Source organism: Myripristis murdjan, chromosome 5 (genome assembly GCF_902150065.1).
Source record: "Myripristis murdjan chromosome 5, fMyrMur1.1, whole genome shotgun sequence".
NCBI classification, from domain to species: domain Eukaryota; kingdom Metazoa; phylum Chordata; class Actinopteri; order Holocentriformes; family Holocentridae; genus Myripristis; species Myripristis murdjan.
In genome coordinates, this window is record NC_043984.1 from 3,459,469 (window position 1) to 3,476,182 (window position 16,714).

At 41.3% G+C, this 16,714-nt stretch overlaps 2 protein-coding genes across 5 annotated transcripts in view; one reads left to right on the forward strand and one right to left on the reverse strand.

Annotated features, from left to right (window-relative positions):
* The window catches only part of rap1gapb (RAP1 GTPase activating protein b), a 74,260-nt gene extending 72,251 nt beyond the window's left edge, over nt 1-2,009 (forward strand). For 3 of the 4 annotated variants that reach the window (XM_030051632.1, XM_030051634.1, XM_030051635.1), the window contains one exon: nt 811-2,009. In XM_030051632.1, coding sequence (XP_029907492.1) covers nt 811-894 — 84 coding nt within the window. In that variant the 3' untranslated portion in view covers nt 895-2,009. The remainder of the gene's footprint in view (nt 1-810) is intronic. The other variant, XM_030051633.1, reaches the window with a different exon arrangement.
* Nucleotides 2,010-2,523: 514 nt separating this feature from the next.
* On the reverse strand, nt 2,524-15,586 carry padi2 (peptidyl arginine deiminase, type II). The gene is made up of 16 exons (XM_030051637.1): nt 15,358-15,586; nt 14,042-14,213; nt 13,186-13,255; nt 12,646-12,707; nt 12,375-12,492; nt 11,309-11,461; nt 10,876-11,066; nt 10,129-10,232; nt 9,347-9,458; nt 8,440-8,547; nt 8,159-8,310; nt 7,822-7,969; nt 7,565-7,658; nt 7,371-7,450; nt 6,365-6,493; nt 2,524-3,681 (listed from the first exon to the last, which is right to left on the reverse strand). Exons 1-16 carry the CDS (start codon nt 15,447-15,449, stop codon nt 3,448-3,450), a joined length of 2,019 nt encoding a protein of 672 aa, XP_029907497.1. The 5' UTR covers nt 15,450-15,586; the 3' UTR covers nt 2,524-3,447.
* Between the last annotated feature and the right edge of the window lie 1,128 nt (nt 15,587-16,714).

Sequence of the window (16,714 nt, forward strand, 5' to 3'; positions counted from 1 at the left end):
AGACATTGCATCACTGGGCTTCAGAATGAACTCTTTGTTAGCGGCAAGATTTCCAGATCTCTGCTGCTTGTTCTACATCTAGTCTCCACTCTGACTCTGATTCCCCCCTTTTAACACATCTCTGATCAGCTTTGAAAAAGTAACACATGGGAGAAATTGACACTGACATTAAATGTCTTCAGTATTTCATTATGTTGAAAAATAGCAGTCAAGCTCATGAACCTTACTTGGTGCTTATTTTTTAACCCTATAAAGCCTGAACTATGAAAGAATTGGCAGAAAATTCCAATTTTTAGACATTTAACCCCTTATTTAGTCCTATAACAAAATATATATATAATTTTTTTTTTTTTTTTTTTTTTTTAAATGTGTTATTACACGACCTTTCTGGTGTATGATATATGATATGTACTTGAAGTGCCAATGGTATGGTCCAGGGTGAACAGGGGAAGTGTTCAAAGGTATACAACAGTATTTTGCTTAAGTATTGATTAAACTGAAAACAAAAAACGGAATTGAAAATGTGTATCATATATGATACGAATGGCTTTATAGGGTTAATTTTGTTGGTTAGTTTATTCCTGTTGCTCTAAAATCTCTCTCCTGACACCACGGCAATGCAACGCAATGTCTGTTCCTTAAAAGGAGTGGATATTGCATTGTCTTCTATTACTGTGAAATAATTTGGTACCCGTTCCTTTTTCTGCACTTCCTCTCTCTCTCTCTCTCTCTCTTTCTCTCTCTCTCTCTCGCACCTTGAAACCTCTGTCATGCCTGCTTCTCTTCTATATGTTCTTTTATCCGCGGCAGCATTCCCATAAGAGGCATCCCTTGCAAGAGACGAGGCGAGAGCATGTGAAATCCACCACGGACGCAGAGGAGGAGCGGAGTTAGAGGCCGGGATGAAGAGACCGACAGATGTTTCCTCTGTATTTCTGGCACGGATCTGCCCCCCCCTGTCTTGACAGACACCCAGCGCCATGGACATGTATGTACCTATTGCCCTCATTTCAGGCCTCTCTAAAATGCTTAGCGATAGAGGATAAGAAAGGGAGAGGGGCGACCAGCAGCCTTCTCCAGAGGACTTCAGCACCCACAGCATCACGTCTGACTGTCGCCTGTCAGCCGGCTTTGCAGACCGCCCGCCCACTCATTCTTCAGGCCGGCGTGCTCTGAAGGCTGAGTCTGGCCCCCGTGGTTCTTACTGTAAACATGTGCTACGTTCTGTGTCCTGTTTGGAGGTGCAGGATTATGAGCAGGGTTAAATCTCATGACTCCAAGAGAGGTGAAAGAAAAGGTCAGGAGTGATCAAACAAGAGGTATTTCTTTAGCCACTGAAGGGAGTAGGCTTATAGGGAGGAGAGTTGCACTATAGAGACCGATTTTTTATGTCATCCTCACAGCCCACTGTGTTATTATTGTACATTGGTTAGACTCGATGTATCAGGTGTTTGGCAGTCTCTCAGGCCAAGTTTTGTGTTTTGCTGATGATCTCTTCTTCTTCTTCTTCTGACTATTCTGGTGGATGTTTGTCTGGTGGATGGCAGTTTTAGTAGATGTATCATGTTTTCTCATAGAGGGTACTTTTATGATGCTGTCGGTGTCTTCAATAACATCAATCAACCTCCTCCCAAGTAACATATATATCAAGGCCAGACCACAGACAAATGTGTCTACCGTTTTTTTTTTTTAATTCATAATTTATTTGCACCCCAGTGAATCCCGTCTCGTTTATCAATGCCGTCGGAGCACGAACATGAGTATGAAGCACTGACTCTCACTTGTTTTGCCATTGTTGACAACTGAATCCGTGAGACTGTGGGGAAAACAAATCAGGTGCCCCGCGTGGCGACAGGCATCCTGAATCCACACGACTTCATCTGCAAATGCTCTCTGCCATTACCCACTTGTTGATTTGATATATGTGTATGGGCGTGTATACAATGGTACTGTGCATGGTGTAAATCTGCTTGCCAAGAAAAAAAAAAAAAAAAAAAAAAAAAAAAAAACAACCTCTGTACATTGGTGCCATGCTTGACATAGAGGTGTTGTCCTTGTGATTTGTGTTTTCGTTGACAACCAGCCAGCGTCTCTGTATGCAGTGCACATTGCTGATAGAGAGCCAGATGCCACAGTTTCCTGGTTTGTTTTAACGTGCAATATGTGTATGCGACCCAAAGCACTACGTTTTCAGAGTCAGACCTCATTGCTGATCTTTTGGGAAATCCTGACTTGTTGCTGATATGAATTACACTGTGACATGTCTTGAAGTTGCCTTTCTAATGATTGTGTGGTGTAAGCGGCTTTGAGGGAGGGTTCTAACCCACAGTGGGGATTTCAAGCAGGCTTGAATGTAAAACTAGACAGATATGTGTTATTTTGTACATATCTGCTCAAATGAATGGTGACACTTGTTGAACCCCGGCCACAGTAAACTCCCTTTGAAACATTTTTCTTTTACCCGAGCGGGCAATTTTCACTCTCTTCGAATTACCTATGAAGACAAGAAGTAAAGATAGGAGCTGTTTTCATAACTTTTATTTCAGAGAAATGACCGAAGTGGATTTATTGTCTGCAGTGGAATTGTTACATGGACATTTCAGCCCTTGTGTGAAAGTGTAAGTTGCATTTGTAATTGTAATCGCAGACACTGGACCAAATGCACACAGTATATATTTATGAATGACTTTTATAGCTAAAAAGTTAATTAAGTGAATCTTCCTGCTGCAAAATGACATGGAAATGATGGAAAATCTTAGTCAACAATTATATTTGTGTATTACAGATCTGGAGTTGAGATTACTAAATGTTCATATTTGAAAAGCTTAACAATAGCTTTGGATAAGCTTCAGTAGTTGGATGACGCCCTCTTGTGGCTCTGTATTATTACAACACCTCACTGTGTGGCTTCATTCATCTCACTGTGCTTCTACATGCCCATGGCCAATCCAGATTGGGAGTCAATCTTCTATGTGCTTGATTCTGATGATTGTATTTCTGTTCTTGTCAACAGTCTGCTTAAGCCCTTGTTCAGAAGTCTTGTTTGTAAATATTGCTTTTCACCTATTTGTAAATAAAGCCAAAAATGTTTAATAAAGATCAAAGAGCGTATTAAAACGTGGAGTGTCTGCTAATTTTTCAATGTGAGTCATTCATGGTTTTAAGTGTTCTGTTATGAATTGAGCTCTGAATAAAATGACATCTTACTATTGCTAAAATGACAGAGAATTATCATCAATTTTAAAACGGGAAATGTAAGGCTCAGACAAAATGTGAACTGCAACCCTGCACCTATGAAAAATCACCTGAAAAACCACCTTCATCTTAAGTTTAATGCTAAAGTCAGTATGTAGTATTGAGAAAACAAAGCCCTGTGTTTAGTGGGTCAGCCTCCTGCTCCCCTGCCCTCTGTGGCTCCTCGCTCCTCACGCCGCCCCGTCACGTGGCTCACATCTCCAGGTTCCACCACTTGAAGTCGAAGCTTTCCCTGCGGACGTTGGAGCCGCAGTGCACCTCTCCCAGCAGTTTGTGGTAAGAGGAAAAGTCGTCGATGAAGGTGCAGCTGAGGCCCAGGGCCTCCATCAGCGAGCACATCTCCGCCTCCAGGGCACAGCGCCCGTTCACCTTGGGCCCAAAGGGTTTCGGGATGCCCAGGTTTTTCCCCAATACTATCATGTTCACCTGGAAAAAGTGAGAGTCTTTGTGATGTGACCTGCAGCGATGTTTTCTGCTGCTATGCAGAACACGACACATACAGGTAGAGCTGGGCGATAAAACGATGACGAAACGTCATCGCGATAAAAAGTGAGTCGATAACGATGATAAACTATGGTCATTTTTACTTGATATGCTGTGTCATACAGCAGAAGGGTGACAGACGCCTGTCAGTCAGCGGCACGGGTGATACACGTCACAGTGCACGGCCATTTTTCACTGCAAGGTTAATTGGTGCGGAGGTGAGTGTGTCGAGGTGAGGAGGGCAAAAGAGCGTGCGGTGGACGGAACGAAAAGAGGGGAAAATGAGTGAAAGTGAGCAGCAAAGCGGTGATGAAGGAGAACTCGTGTTATCATCAAAAACGGAAGAAATTGTGGATAAAAAAGGACACAGAACGTCAATAATTTGGAAGTGGTTTGGCTACTTTCAGGTCTTACCTGACTGACAGGAGTTTTTTGGTCCATGTCAGTCATTTTTATCCGACCCAACAGGTCTAGCCTGTGGGGTCCCACAGGGATCAGTCCTTGGCCCTTTTCTCTTCCTACTCTACATGACCCCTCTTGGTCAGATAATCAGTGAGTTCAGTGATGTCTCTTATCATCTATATGCTGATGATGTACAGCTCTACTGCTCTTTCAAGCAGACCGAGCTACATAAATTAAATAACTTAATTGCCTGCTTGACTGCCATCAAAAAATGGCTAAATAACAATCTCCTCCAACTGAACTCTGCCAAAACTGAAACACTGATTATCGCCCCAGACACTGCCATTCCCCTCATAAAGCAGCACATAGGTCAATTAGGTCTCTCTGTCCAACCTAGCCTACGTAATTTAGGAGTTGTGCTTGACAAGGACATGTCTTTGGACCACCACTGTAAACAGCTGGTGAAAAACTGCTTTTATCACTTGCGGAATATTGCTAAACTGAGGTCCATGATCTCAAAACCTGAAATGGAGATGATAATTCATGCCTTTGTTTCATCTCGTATTGATTATTGCAACACTCTTTTTATGTGTTTTGACAAAAAGGCTGTAAATCGCCTTCAGACTGTGCAGAACGCAGCAGCAAGGCTCATAACTGGTTCTAGAAAAAGGGATCATATCACCCCAATTTTATATTCTTTACACTGGTTACCAGTTACTTTTAGGATTCATTTTAAGATTTTAGTTCTTACTTTCAGAGCCCTCCGTGATCAAGCTCCTTTGTACATAACTGAGTTACTGAGACCCTACTCTCCCTCACGTTCCCTAAGGTCATCAGACCAGAAACTCTTGATGATCCCCCGCACCAAATTTAAAACACGAGGTGATCGGTCTTTTCAGGCTAGTGCCCCTCGCCACTGGAATGCACTTCCAGTGACTTTACGCTGCATAGAGTCCACTGAAGGTTTTAAGAGAGAACTTAAAACCTATCTTTTTAGACAGGCTTTTCACTGTTGACGTCTCTGGGGCCTCTGTGAGGTTACTTGCTGTTGTGGTGTTGTCTGTCTTTGTGCTGTTGTCTAATATCTCTGTTTTTATTGCAGTTTGTCTATGCTGTACAGCACTTTGTGATTGTATCTAGGAAAAGTGCTCTATAAATAAAATTTACTTACTTACTTACTTACTTACTTGAAAAGCGACGACGCACAGACAAAGCCAGCCTGCAAAATATGTCGTCGGCTGTTGCCAACCAGGACTGGGAACACAACAAACCTTTTTCATCACTTGAAAGAGTGGCATCCCAGCGACTACACCGAGAGCATGAGAATCCAGGCAAAACAAGCAGTAAGTCCAACAAGTGTTGCTCAACGCCCTGGCACTTCTGCTTCAGTGGGCAGTGTTAGTGGGACACTGAGATTTCTACCTCCAACATTTTGAGATTTAAAACCAGTCCACTGTACAAAATTATTTTTATTCACTTTTATTTTATTTTACAGTTGAGTATTTAAATGTCTCAGGGCCTTATTTGTGACCTGTTTGTTTACTTTTTTGTTTTGGGTTTTTTGTTTGCATGTTTACAGTGTTGTTCTTTACACTGTACTATATAATTTTATGTTAATAAACTATATCCTAAGTTCAACTAGTACATCTTTTGGTTTCTTCAGGTGACAGACATTATCAGGATACTTTTCAAACTGGCATCATTATTGAATTATATATCGTGATAAATATCGATATCGATCAATATGGGGAAAATTATCGTGATAATATTTTTTGCCATATCGCCCAGCCCTACATACAGGTACAGGTGCATACCTGTCCGACATTTGAAACTGTGCTTTACTGCACTGGAAAGTGGCTGTTGAACCTCACATATAATTAGCTGTACTTTTTATTTGTCTATTTTTCTTTTTACTCTTATTCTTTCATTTTATCTTGTCTTATATGCATCTTATTGTTGACTTGTTCAAATTTTATGCTTATAAGTGTCTTAAAATGTGTTCATGGTTAACTTATTTTACAACACCTTTAAGCTGCCTGTTAGGTCTTTGCCTATCATTTGAAATTGTCACTTTGAGCTGAATTTTATGGATAATAGGTGCTATATAATTGAGGTTTATTATTATTATTATCATCAATATTATTATTATTACCATTAAAGTCTATTTAAATCATCACCATTCAGCAGGTATGGCCTGACTGTTTGTTTGAACAGCTGAACACACCATGTCTGGGTAGTAGGCCACGGCTCTGTTCTCCTCCAGCAGCTTGAAGAGGATGGGCAGATCAATGATGTCCTCATCGTCCAGACCCAGCTCTCTCTTCAGCACATCTCTGTTCCAGTCGATACAGCTCTGGGGAAAAGAGAGACAAACGTCACACATGCTGCACAGTCAGGAATACTAATCAGGTTCCATGATTTGGGCCCACAACTGGATTACATCTCCAAACACGAATGGACTGATACATGGGAGAGGAACTGTCCCTCTGTTAAGCCCCAAATCAAATTGATCACATGCGTTTGGCAGCATTTGCGGTCAGATGACGCAGCTGTACGGTTGAACGGCTGATTTGAACGGTCTATTAAACCCTCTTGTTGCATTCTACTTAATCGCTTGGGATTAATGTGCTTTGGACACTTTCTGTTTGGGGCTATTTTTGCTTTGAAGGCAACTAGAATAGCCAGAAGCTGAATCTTATCTCGGCACTTCGACAATTATGTTAATCACTTTCCTCACTTTTCTGGGCTTGAAAAGATCATTTGTAATTTTTGCAACTTGTTAAGGTTATCCAAGACCGTAGGCAGTCTATTCAACGCAAATGGGCAGGCGGATTTCTTGAGAGGAACAGTTCATCCACTAATTCTTCCTCATTGTGGACAGACAGATACAGTTTGCTGGTGGTCTTCTGCAGGAAACAGTTCCCCATGAAGCTCTTGACCTCTGAGGAGAGTGGATTATGCCAGTTGTCTGTGTCATTATTTTCGGAAAGAACTGTTACTGTGGAGTTGTTTTATGTGTAGATTTTTAGTGGTTGAACTCTACTGACGCATATCCAACCCCATTGTCAAGGAAGACAGAAGGCAGACTGGAAACCTCACCAAATCACACAGAGGCTGGCTGGATGGATAAACTACCCTAGGGGGAAGTGGGAAAATATATGTATCTTTTTGTATTTTGGGCAATCTGTTCTGTTCCAAGAAATTGATGAGTCTGCCTTGATCCCACTGACCTGTACGTAGTTATTTTCCGCTTGGAGATTTTCATCCTTCAGGATCTCATCCACTGTAATTTCTTCCTGTTCTCCCAGACCTTTTTTTGGACAGCACAGTGAGTATTCAGTGAATTATTTACGCATAAGCGATACGTTTATTGCTGTGGTAGTAAGCGCAGACGTTTCAGATGAAACCCTTAAGAAAGGCTTACCCTCGAACATTATGGCTTGTCCGTGACCATCGTTCTGTAAGCCTCTGAAAAGTTTGTAGCCTGCATCTGGGCTTGCCAGCAGCAGCCGGAAACCCTAAAGAGACACACAGGGGACAAAGATAACAGTGGCTGTCTCGTATCCTGAGAGCTAATGCAGTCGCACACAGCGCAGCACGTCGACGCTGATGAAGGCTTCCTTTTCACTTCTTATTTCACAGGAGCACTTTTGGTCGTCTTCATAAAGAGGGAATATCTACCTTTCTGTCGGGTGCAGGAACAAAAGTCATGAATTCATCTACATGGCCAACGAGGAGCCAATCAGAGAACAGGGCGATGGGCTCCTGAACCTTCTGGGCCCACAAGAAGTCCTGAACTACTTTGGTCATGTTGCGTCCTTGGGTTGCCCTGTAAAAACAAAGCAATGTCAGCTTAAACAATTTTCTGCATAAGAGCAAATACATTGCTACATGCTGTAATACATGCTGTTCAACAGTTTTTGAAATTCATGAGAAATTCTTAAAAAATGAATCATTTCCTGCCAACGCCACTGACTAATTCTGTCGGAAGCCTCCAGCTCTGGGTTTGTATACGTACGTGGGGAAGGCCACTCCGATGATGATTCTGCCTAGGGGGTAGTTTTTCCCATTCACAGAGACAGGTGGACTAACTTCCAAATTCCCAAACGAGTCCAGGCTGCTAACATCCTCGTTGTCTGCCACCCTCTCCACATAGCCAAAGTCTGGGCCCTGAGGAGGAAACAAGAGCACAGCCCACCACACACAAATATCTAATGGCTTCTGTGGTTTGCCTTTCTCAGCATACAGCATTTCATTTTCAAAGATGTGAATGAAGACAAACATCTGCATGCTCCTCACCAGTAGCACATCATATGGAAAGTTCATGAGTTTTCCATCACGAGGGGAATCCAGGACAACAGGAAATTGATGGTGGGGAGAGTCGATGTAACCAAACTCCAGCTCATCCTGGAGGTAAAACAGGCCAAGCAGATCATCTTCATTGTTGCAGCGTCTTTGCATTCTTTTCAAAAGTTGGTAACACTTTACAGTAGGCGTTTACTAATGTTAATAATATCTACAATAACCCTTAAATAACATAAATTAATACCTTAGCATGAACAGCATTAGTAAATGATTCGTAGACACATTAGTTAATGGTTAGTCAACTGTTACTTAACCCTGTAAAGCCTGAACCATCAAATAATTGACCGAAAATTCCAATTCTTTGAAACTGGAGCCATTATTGGTCCAACTAAACAGCCAAAAAAAAAATCAAATATAATTTCCCAAGTATGAGTTTCAATTTGTAGCATATTTGGCACATCAGGCAATTGTGCTTGATTTTTTTTTTTTTTTTATCTTAAACAAACAAAAACATCATAAAACACAAAAATTCTTTAACACATTGGTAATTCCAAACATATAAAAGAACATAATGCCGTAATAATGTTTATTACGGCATTAACAAAAGTTAATTGTTGTACTCTTATTGTAAAGTGTTACCCAAAAGTTTTGAAAATCAGTGTACTAAGGCCTCAATTTCTTTGTCTTTAGATTGTTTCAGATCAGGGGGAAAAAAATCTGTGTTTGAAAATAAGCTTGTTTCTTTTACTTTTTCCAAATAGGTTACTAGACTAGACTGGAATAGACTTTTAAACTTGATGTGACTTGTCATCAGAGTATGCTTAGCGTTGAAGGCTTTCTTTTCAGGATGAGATTAGTGTTGCTTGCGAAACAACACTAATTTACCTGAACGTTTTCCTACCTGCATCCAGCGATCTCCTCTGTTCATATACTCATAGCAAATCTTCAGCTTGTAGCCGCTCTTATCAACCAGCTTTTTCATTCCTTTCAGGAACTGGTAGTTATCAGATGTACTGAGAGGATGAAAATGCAATAGTTACCAGTTTATCACTACAGACTGCAAATGCTTCTGCAGTTTTGCATCTCCAAATTATATCAAAACTGTCAACATTTCAACATTACCACAACTTTCTTTAGTTAAAAAGAAACGACACATTGAAGGAACTCCACTAATGAAATACTTAAGAGCACAATGAGAAACATTTAGGAATGAGTGAAAATGCTGATGTACACTTTGAATCAGAAGGCACATGGCAGTAACCCTAACCATATGTGGAGGTGATCTGGGGACAGTGGACAACCACAAGTGTTGTGTGGTTGTGGTGTGATTTTAAGGCTGCATTGCATTAAAGGGACACAATGTTCTGAACTTAGACTAGTTTAGCTGTTCTGTTATTTGCCTCTACTTGTTTGGAAATCATATCCAGGACCCCAGGAAGAGTAGCTGATGTTACTCACATCAGCTAATGGGGATCCTAATCAAATCAAATCAAATATCCACATTACTAATGACTGCTTCTCAGATGGCTTGTGTTAATATCTTAGAAAAGCAAAGCAGTCATCCCTCCATATTGTCATGATATCTATATCAAGGAATTCCGTCAAACACGTTGTGATATTTAATTTGTCCATGTCGCCCAGCCCTAGTTGACAAAGACATAATCTTCATCTGCCTGCTCTCACCTGCAGACAAACACCTCCACCGGGTTGAGGGTGTTGGGTGTCATGATCCATGGCGCCACCCTGAACACCACTCTGTCGGTGAAAATAGGCGTCTCAGGGAAACCCTGTTGAAAGAGCAGAGAGGCTCCTGCATGAGCACAGGAGGGCTGCAGGCCACCATACTGAGCCTTTAAAGTCGAAGATGGATCTGCTTTTGTTCACTTTGAACTGTGGCCTTAACTGCCCTTAACAGGTCATAAACCTGAATGAACGCAAACCAACTTTCAAAGTGAAATGTTAATTTGAATGTAATCATACTGTGCACTAACAACCTAAATGTGATTCACATAAAATGCATAAGTAATCTCAATACAAAGAAATCAAAATGTAATATACAATTAATTTGATTTAAATAAAAAAAGGTATACACAATTCATTTTAATGTCACTGCTCCCCCTACTGTTACTACTACTTCTAATAACTTTATTTAACTCAGATCACTCCTTTTTTTAAGCAAGCATGCTTACATTTAAAAATGTACCTAATAAATTTAAAATTTCAGATAATTTATTTTTACACCATGAAATTATAATTACTAGTAGCAGTCATACTAGCAGTAGAAGTAGAAGTGGTAGTACATTTCCTAATGTTGGGCACAAAGCTCTTTACAAAAAAAAGGCAATGAAAAAAGCCAAAGATAAAAGCAGCATAAGAAAAGCAAGCACAGTAAAGCAAAGTGAATTGTGTATCCTTTGTTGCAAGGCTTACTGGAGAGATGGGCTCTAACAGACTGAGGTTGATGCTGATGAGCCCATCAAAATCTTTGTCGAGGAACCTGAGGCCTTCCACATAGAAGTTCATCTCTGCGGCTCCTCCGAGGTAAGGCACTTCCTGGGACAGAACCTCACTGCTCAGCACCAGAGGGTAGTCCTTCACAAACGCACTATAGAGGAGGTTTGCTGGAGAAGGGACAACAAATAACACGCTCATCTTGAAATCCCTATTTTCAGAGTGAGACTTCATACACAAGAGTGTAATTTCTCATTATAGATCAAAAAGCATGCTAACTATTTGCACATGGCTGTAAAACAGCACAAGGCCTCACCACATATAAAGGCTGAATAACATAAAGGTTACATCATGCACTTAAAGAGGCTCCTTTAGCCATTTTCTGATGCAGACAGCAGTGGCATGTACTCACTCAGGGTGTTTGTAATGGCATCAGAAGACCTGGACCTGAAGACCCGCACATTTTCTGCATCGCTCTGAGAGATGTGCATGGTGAGCTTGTAGCCCGGTGGGAGCCGGGCCGGGCCCCTGGTCCGCAGCACCATGAGAGACATGTCCTTCAGATCTGGACATCCACACACGTCATCAAACTATGTCAACTTTTTCTTACTCAAAATGCATCATTAACATAAGTATGGAATATGACCAGTATACACTCATCAGCCTTGCTGGTTGCATCAGTGGGTTCATCATTGCTGCTGGGTGACCGAGTTTTATTCAAACCCACAGAACTTTATTTGAAATTCTAGTGGACATCCCAAAGTTTTCAAAGAAACCAAACATGTGCTGCTGAATTACAGTGAAACATGTATAAATTGATGCATAAGACATGTAGATATTTTCTATTTGATTTAATGCTGCAACCCAAAAAAATAAAAACAACATTTTGGCTTTTAATATTTCACTCAACACAAGTGTAGCTTCACTACACCAATAAAATCAGCATATACAGAATATCTATGAGACTCTGTTGTGCAATATGAGGTAAAAAAAAATTCTAACTTTAAAGCTACTTTAGGGGAATTTTAGGGAAAATCAGCATTAAAGAGGTGAAATAAGAGTTACTTTTTCCCACTTTCAGCCAAATATTTTTGTCAGTGTTGACAGTTTGATGACTACAAGAACACACAGAAAGCTGCTATTTAAACAATGTGGCTAGATTTTATTTCACATATGGGAACCTCATGGGAATGTTGCTATTAAATATCCGCTCAGCTGGTGTTTCGCTTGGGAAGTAAAGGGAGGGACGTACAACATCAAAACAGCCACGAGACTCACGCCATTGTCTCTGGACTCATGCTTTGATCAAACCACTTGCCCATATCACTACTTTGATCTGCTGACCTTGCACATGCAAATACAGGCCGTCTCTCAATGCTGATGGCAACCATGAGCCAACTAATGGTACAGAGGGAGTCAAACAGAGTTCACAGGAGAGTGAGCTGGCAGACAAACAGACTTTACTGCCTCTCTTTTACCTGACACTCTGGAGACATAGTCCTGCTCGCTGTCCAGTTTCTTCCCATACTTGCGCTCTGAGTCACAGTTGACCAGCAGGATGGCCCCATGTCCATTGGGACCCCACATCCAGGATCCCTAAGGAGGATTCACCAAACGGCATGCACCTCGTATGAAAAAGCCTTTTTTTTTTTGCAAATACAACTCCAATGACATTCATAGTAGTCTGGAAAATTCAAATGTGAAGAATTCAGAGCGTGTTTATGAGTTAACAGATCCATGTGAGCTCACCTTGTTCGGGTTGTTCCGCTCCACAATGCCATCTCTGTCAGCGTCCACATCCAGAGAGATCTCTGTATGAGAGACACACTTCCTACATCAAACACCAAAAGTGTTTAAATGCCTAAAATATTCCACATAGTAGCTCACACTCCAGTATAGGCCTTTGGTTTATGATTGGCTGTTTATATTATCATTATTATCACTACCAGCTCTGCCTGTGTACATGAATCCGCTGAATATCTGAAATATTACCACTGACGCCAAGTTAGACCATTCAGTTAACAAAGACCTGCTGTGCTTGGGTTTCTCAAGGAAATGATAAGAGCTAATCTGGCTTCTTGAAAACTTGATATGATGTCAGCTAAAGTGCATTGTTTCAATATGATGAATCCTTTTATGATTTTGGTATGCACTGAAATACACCACTAAAACTCTACTGCTTTTATGCTTTGAAGAACAAAGTTAAAAACAAAATGTTTGTAATCATATGGTAACTTTCAATATTTTTTCGATAAGAAAGCATTTTTTTTTAATCACACTGTTACCTACCAACGGCGGTGAGGTGCAGAACTGCTCTACCCAAGACGTCTTTGTTCTCCCCGTAGTACTGCACAGATAACTTGAAAAACAAACACACACTGACTGTAAAGTCTACTGAAATTTTAATTTAAACACATAAGGCTGTGGAGTGCACATGGTGTCATGTTAGTAAAGCAAAAAGGAGCTCTATGCAGCATGAGAGATTTCTTCTTGATGTACTGTAAAGGTGTTACATCATGACTAAAAAGTAGCAAAAGGTGAATAAATATTTAATGCCAGTGGAAAGTTTGGAAAAGGCATATAAAGCACTCGTGATCATTTGAGATGAATGAGTTTCAGAGAAAATCCACCCTAAATTGCAAAATGTGTCTTCCGTGACTATGAATTGCTGAACCACACCTTAAACAGTTTAGTTCTGTTATAGTCTAATGATAGCATTGCAGATTTGTTTTCATTTTTTGTTAGAAGAGAGTTGTTCATGATAAAAGTGATGACTTGATCTGTCCATTATTGCAATATATAACCCTCTTCGGATGGTGGTTTATCCATTTTCCTAAATATTGCTTGATGTGGTGTGCAGCTGATTTCAAATTCTTCAGAATAATATGTGCACCGTTTTAGGGAAGTATGTGCGTAAGTCCTGGGCTGGCAAAAAAACAACGTCATCCTAGCCACAAAAAACCACCTATCATTGCTTTTTTCACTTGCATAGTGGCACATTCTGTTTGTTCCCATGACCGTGACGCAGAATAAAGTGCAGCGGCTCAGTGGAACATGCTCATTTGGTTGCCTACAGGCATGTTGCTTGGAATCATTGACATTGTTGTGTCAGAGTCTAAACCTGTGCATGTCTTACTCACTCTACCTTGCTATCGTTTTCAAATGTACTGGCACGGTCCATGCTGATAAAAAGCACCGAGTTCCCATTGAGAGGGATGGGAGCGAGGGGGGCTGTGTCCTGAGGGGATGGGGTGATCCTGTACTGCACATTGGGAGTGCATTTCACTGAGAAGAACTTGGAGCTGGGAGGGGCACTCCTGAGAACAAAACAAACAGGACACTGTCACACCGAGGCTCTGTTGACACAAAACAATTACTGTGCTCAAAATATAGGCATCTCGGAGCAAATGAGTGTATGCCTACATGGAGAGAAGGGACAGTGTACATGGAAAATCCATAAGCTCTTATTTCAGCGAGCAACAGGTGGGAGGCCAGCTCTAAATTTACAGTGAAAGTCAGGATAAAGGTATGAGCCAGTCCTGGCCTATGCTTTGGGCCTCCAAGGCAAATAGTGCAAATAAGTGTCATGAAAACGCTCCATTAGAATAGCTCACAAAATGCAAACACCAACCGTTTAAAAAAAAAAAAGGAAGAAAGAAAAAGAAATTCGATAAAATGAGACAACACCACATCTGTGGCTTTGCTGCAGTCATCCAATCATACTTCCACCCTGGTCTCATATTTGGCAGAGGCTGTGTCAGATGTGTAGCCTACATCTTTGTAAGGTAACAAAGGCTCCTCTGTTGGGCAGCAGCAAGAGGACCTATTATAATGAATCGCTTTGCTGTTAAAAAGACTGCCACCACCAGGAGCCGAAAACAAATGGCATCTTCCCACAGCTCCCAGCCTGCACTGTGGATGTGGGCTGGGAGGGGCATTCTTACATAGTTAACGAGATGGGAGACTAACACTAAAGGCAGAATAATAATCAGAACAATTAGAAATACTTTTTTGATCCCCCAGGGGACATTGGAGCAGTTACAGTTGCGCAACTTCTCAAGAGAATTAAATTATAAGAAATAGACTACAAAATGTAAAAATATGTGATATGTGCCTTAGAAATATTAAAAAGTATGTGCAGTATGTGTATATGTATAAAAATGTGTATTAATTGTAGTTGTAAAAAAAAGTTTGTGCAATATGTGAATTGTATCTAAATATGTGCACTAATCCTGGCAACTATTACAACAATAAATAAAGAAAAATAAGAAACTGGGCGTACTTAAAAAAAAACAAACAAAAAAAACACTATACACATATATACATACATATATGCATACACAGGGGTATTGCACAAAAGAGCCCAAAGTTCATCCTGCTTTGTTATATCTTTTTCTGTCGTTCCACAATTTGTGTGTGTGTGTGCCTGTTTGACAGCAGGATAAATAGTACGGGACCCACCTGCTCATGCTCACGTTAAGTTCGGTGCCGATCACGCATATGACGTGCGAGGTTTTCCCATAATCTACCCTGAGCGTCCGGGGGTGAGCCATGGCTGTCCCGCAGTTTGGCTGCAGTCCTAAACCTCAGTGTGTGAAACAGAGTTGTGCAGGCTTACGGCGAAACGACCCGCGGCTATTCCTTTATCTATCAGGAAGCAAACTAAGCTCCAGCGCCCATGCTGTCTGGGTTGTGACCAGCAAAGTGATTACGACCGCTGCAGGTAGGCTTAAGCCTGGACGTGGTGATTGGCCAGACTACTGTCCAATCAATCTCTCTCTCTCCCTCTCTCTCTCTCTCTCTCTCTCTCTCTCTCTCTCTCTCTCTCTCTCTCTCTCTCTCTCTGTCTGCAGACCTAGCAAATAAATAAATAAACTCTTGTTTTCTGTAGGCCTAGATTATTCCTACAGAGACACTTGTTCAAATGTATGTTAACCACGCGGCACCTTATTGGAGCACTTTAAAATTATGAAATACAAGCATTTCAGGTTTGCTACTACACTACAGCGCCACACACACACGCACGCGCCCACACACTGTAATTATAGCATTCTGCGGGGAGATGAAAAACAAGAGTTTGCACGCGCGCTGGAAGAATGCTCGACTTTGAAGTTAAGATGGAATTTAAAAAAACAAAAAACGTTGCATAACTTGCGAATGTAAAATTGTCCTGCGTTTCGTTATGGGGTTTTGTGAGGCACACTGAAGGTGGTCGCCTACCTGGTCAGGTTGACGCTCAGGGAGCTTCCAGTAACATGGAGGACTCTGAGGGTTTTCTCGGTGTCCAGCCGAAGGGTCCGCAGGAACTCCGGCTGGTCGCTCTGCTGGAGGAGCAAAGGCGTCGCCATCTGTGAAACTTGCGTGGTGGGATTCTCCGCGGACTGAGAAGGAGCTTTGGGGAGCGGTGTTCCGTTGGGTCGCTTTTTGTAATATGAGCTCCAAATACGCTATTGTATTTTGACCCCCGGGTATCCTACGTGAACAAACGTCAGGGTATTTAAATTACAGGCAGACTAGATAGGCTACACCAATGTAAACTCAAGTCTAACTGAAAAGGCTGTTGGGAAAACATAGATACATCCTCTACATATGTTAAACAAAAAAGTTTTTGTAGGACCCAAATGATTTACTCAAGGACCTCCGAAGATCTCAGGACCTCAGTTTGGCAACCAATAAGCTAACTGACTGCATATGGGAACTGAGAATAGCCAATAGTTTATTTTGAGTGTAACACATGTTATCTGACATAATTGAGAGGTAACCGTGTGCCCTCCTCCTCAGTTATTACTTAGTCACACAGCCATTAACAGCCTCTTTA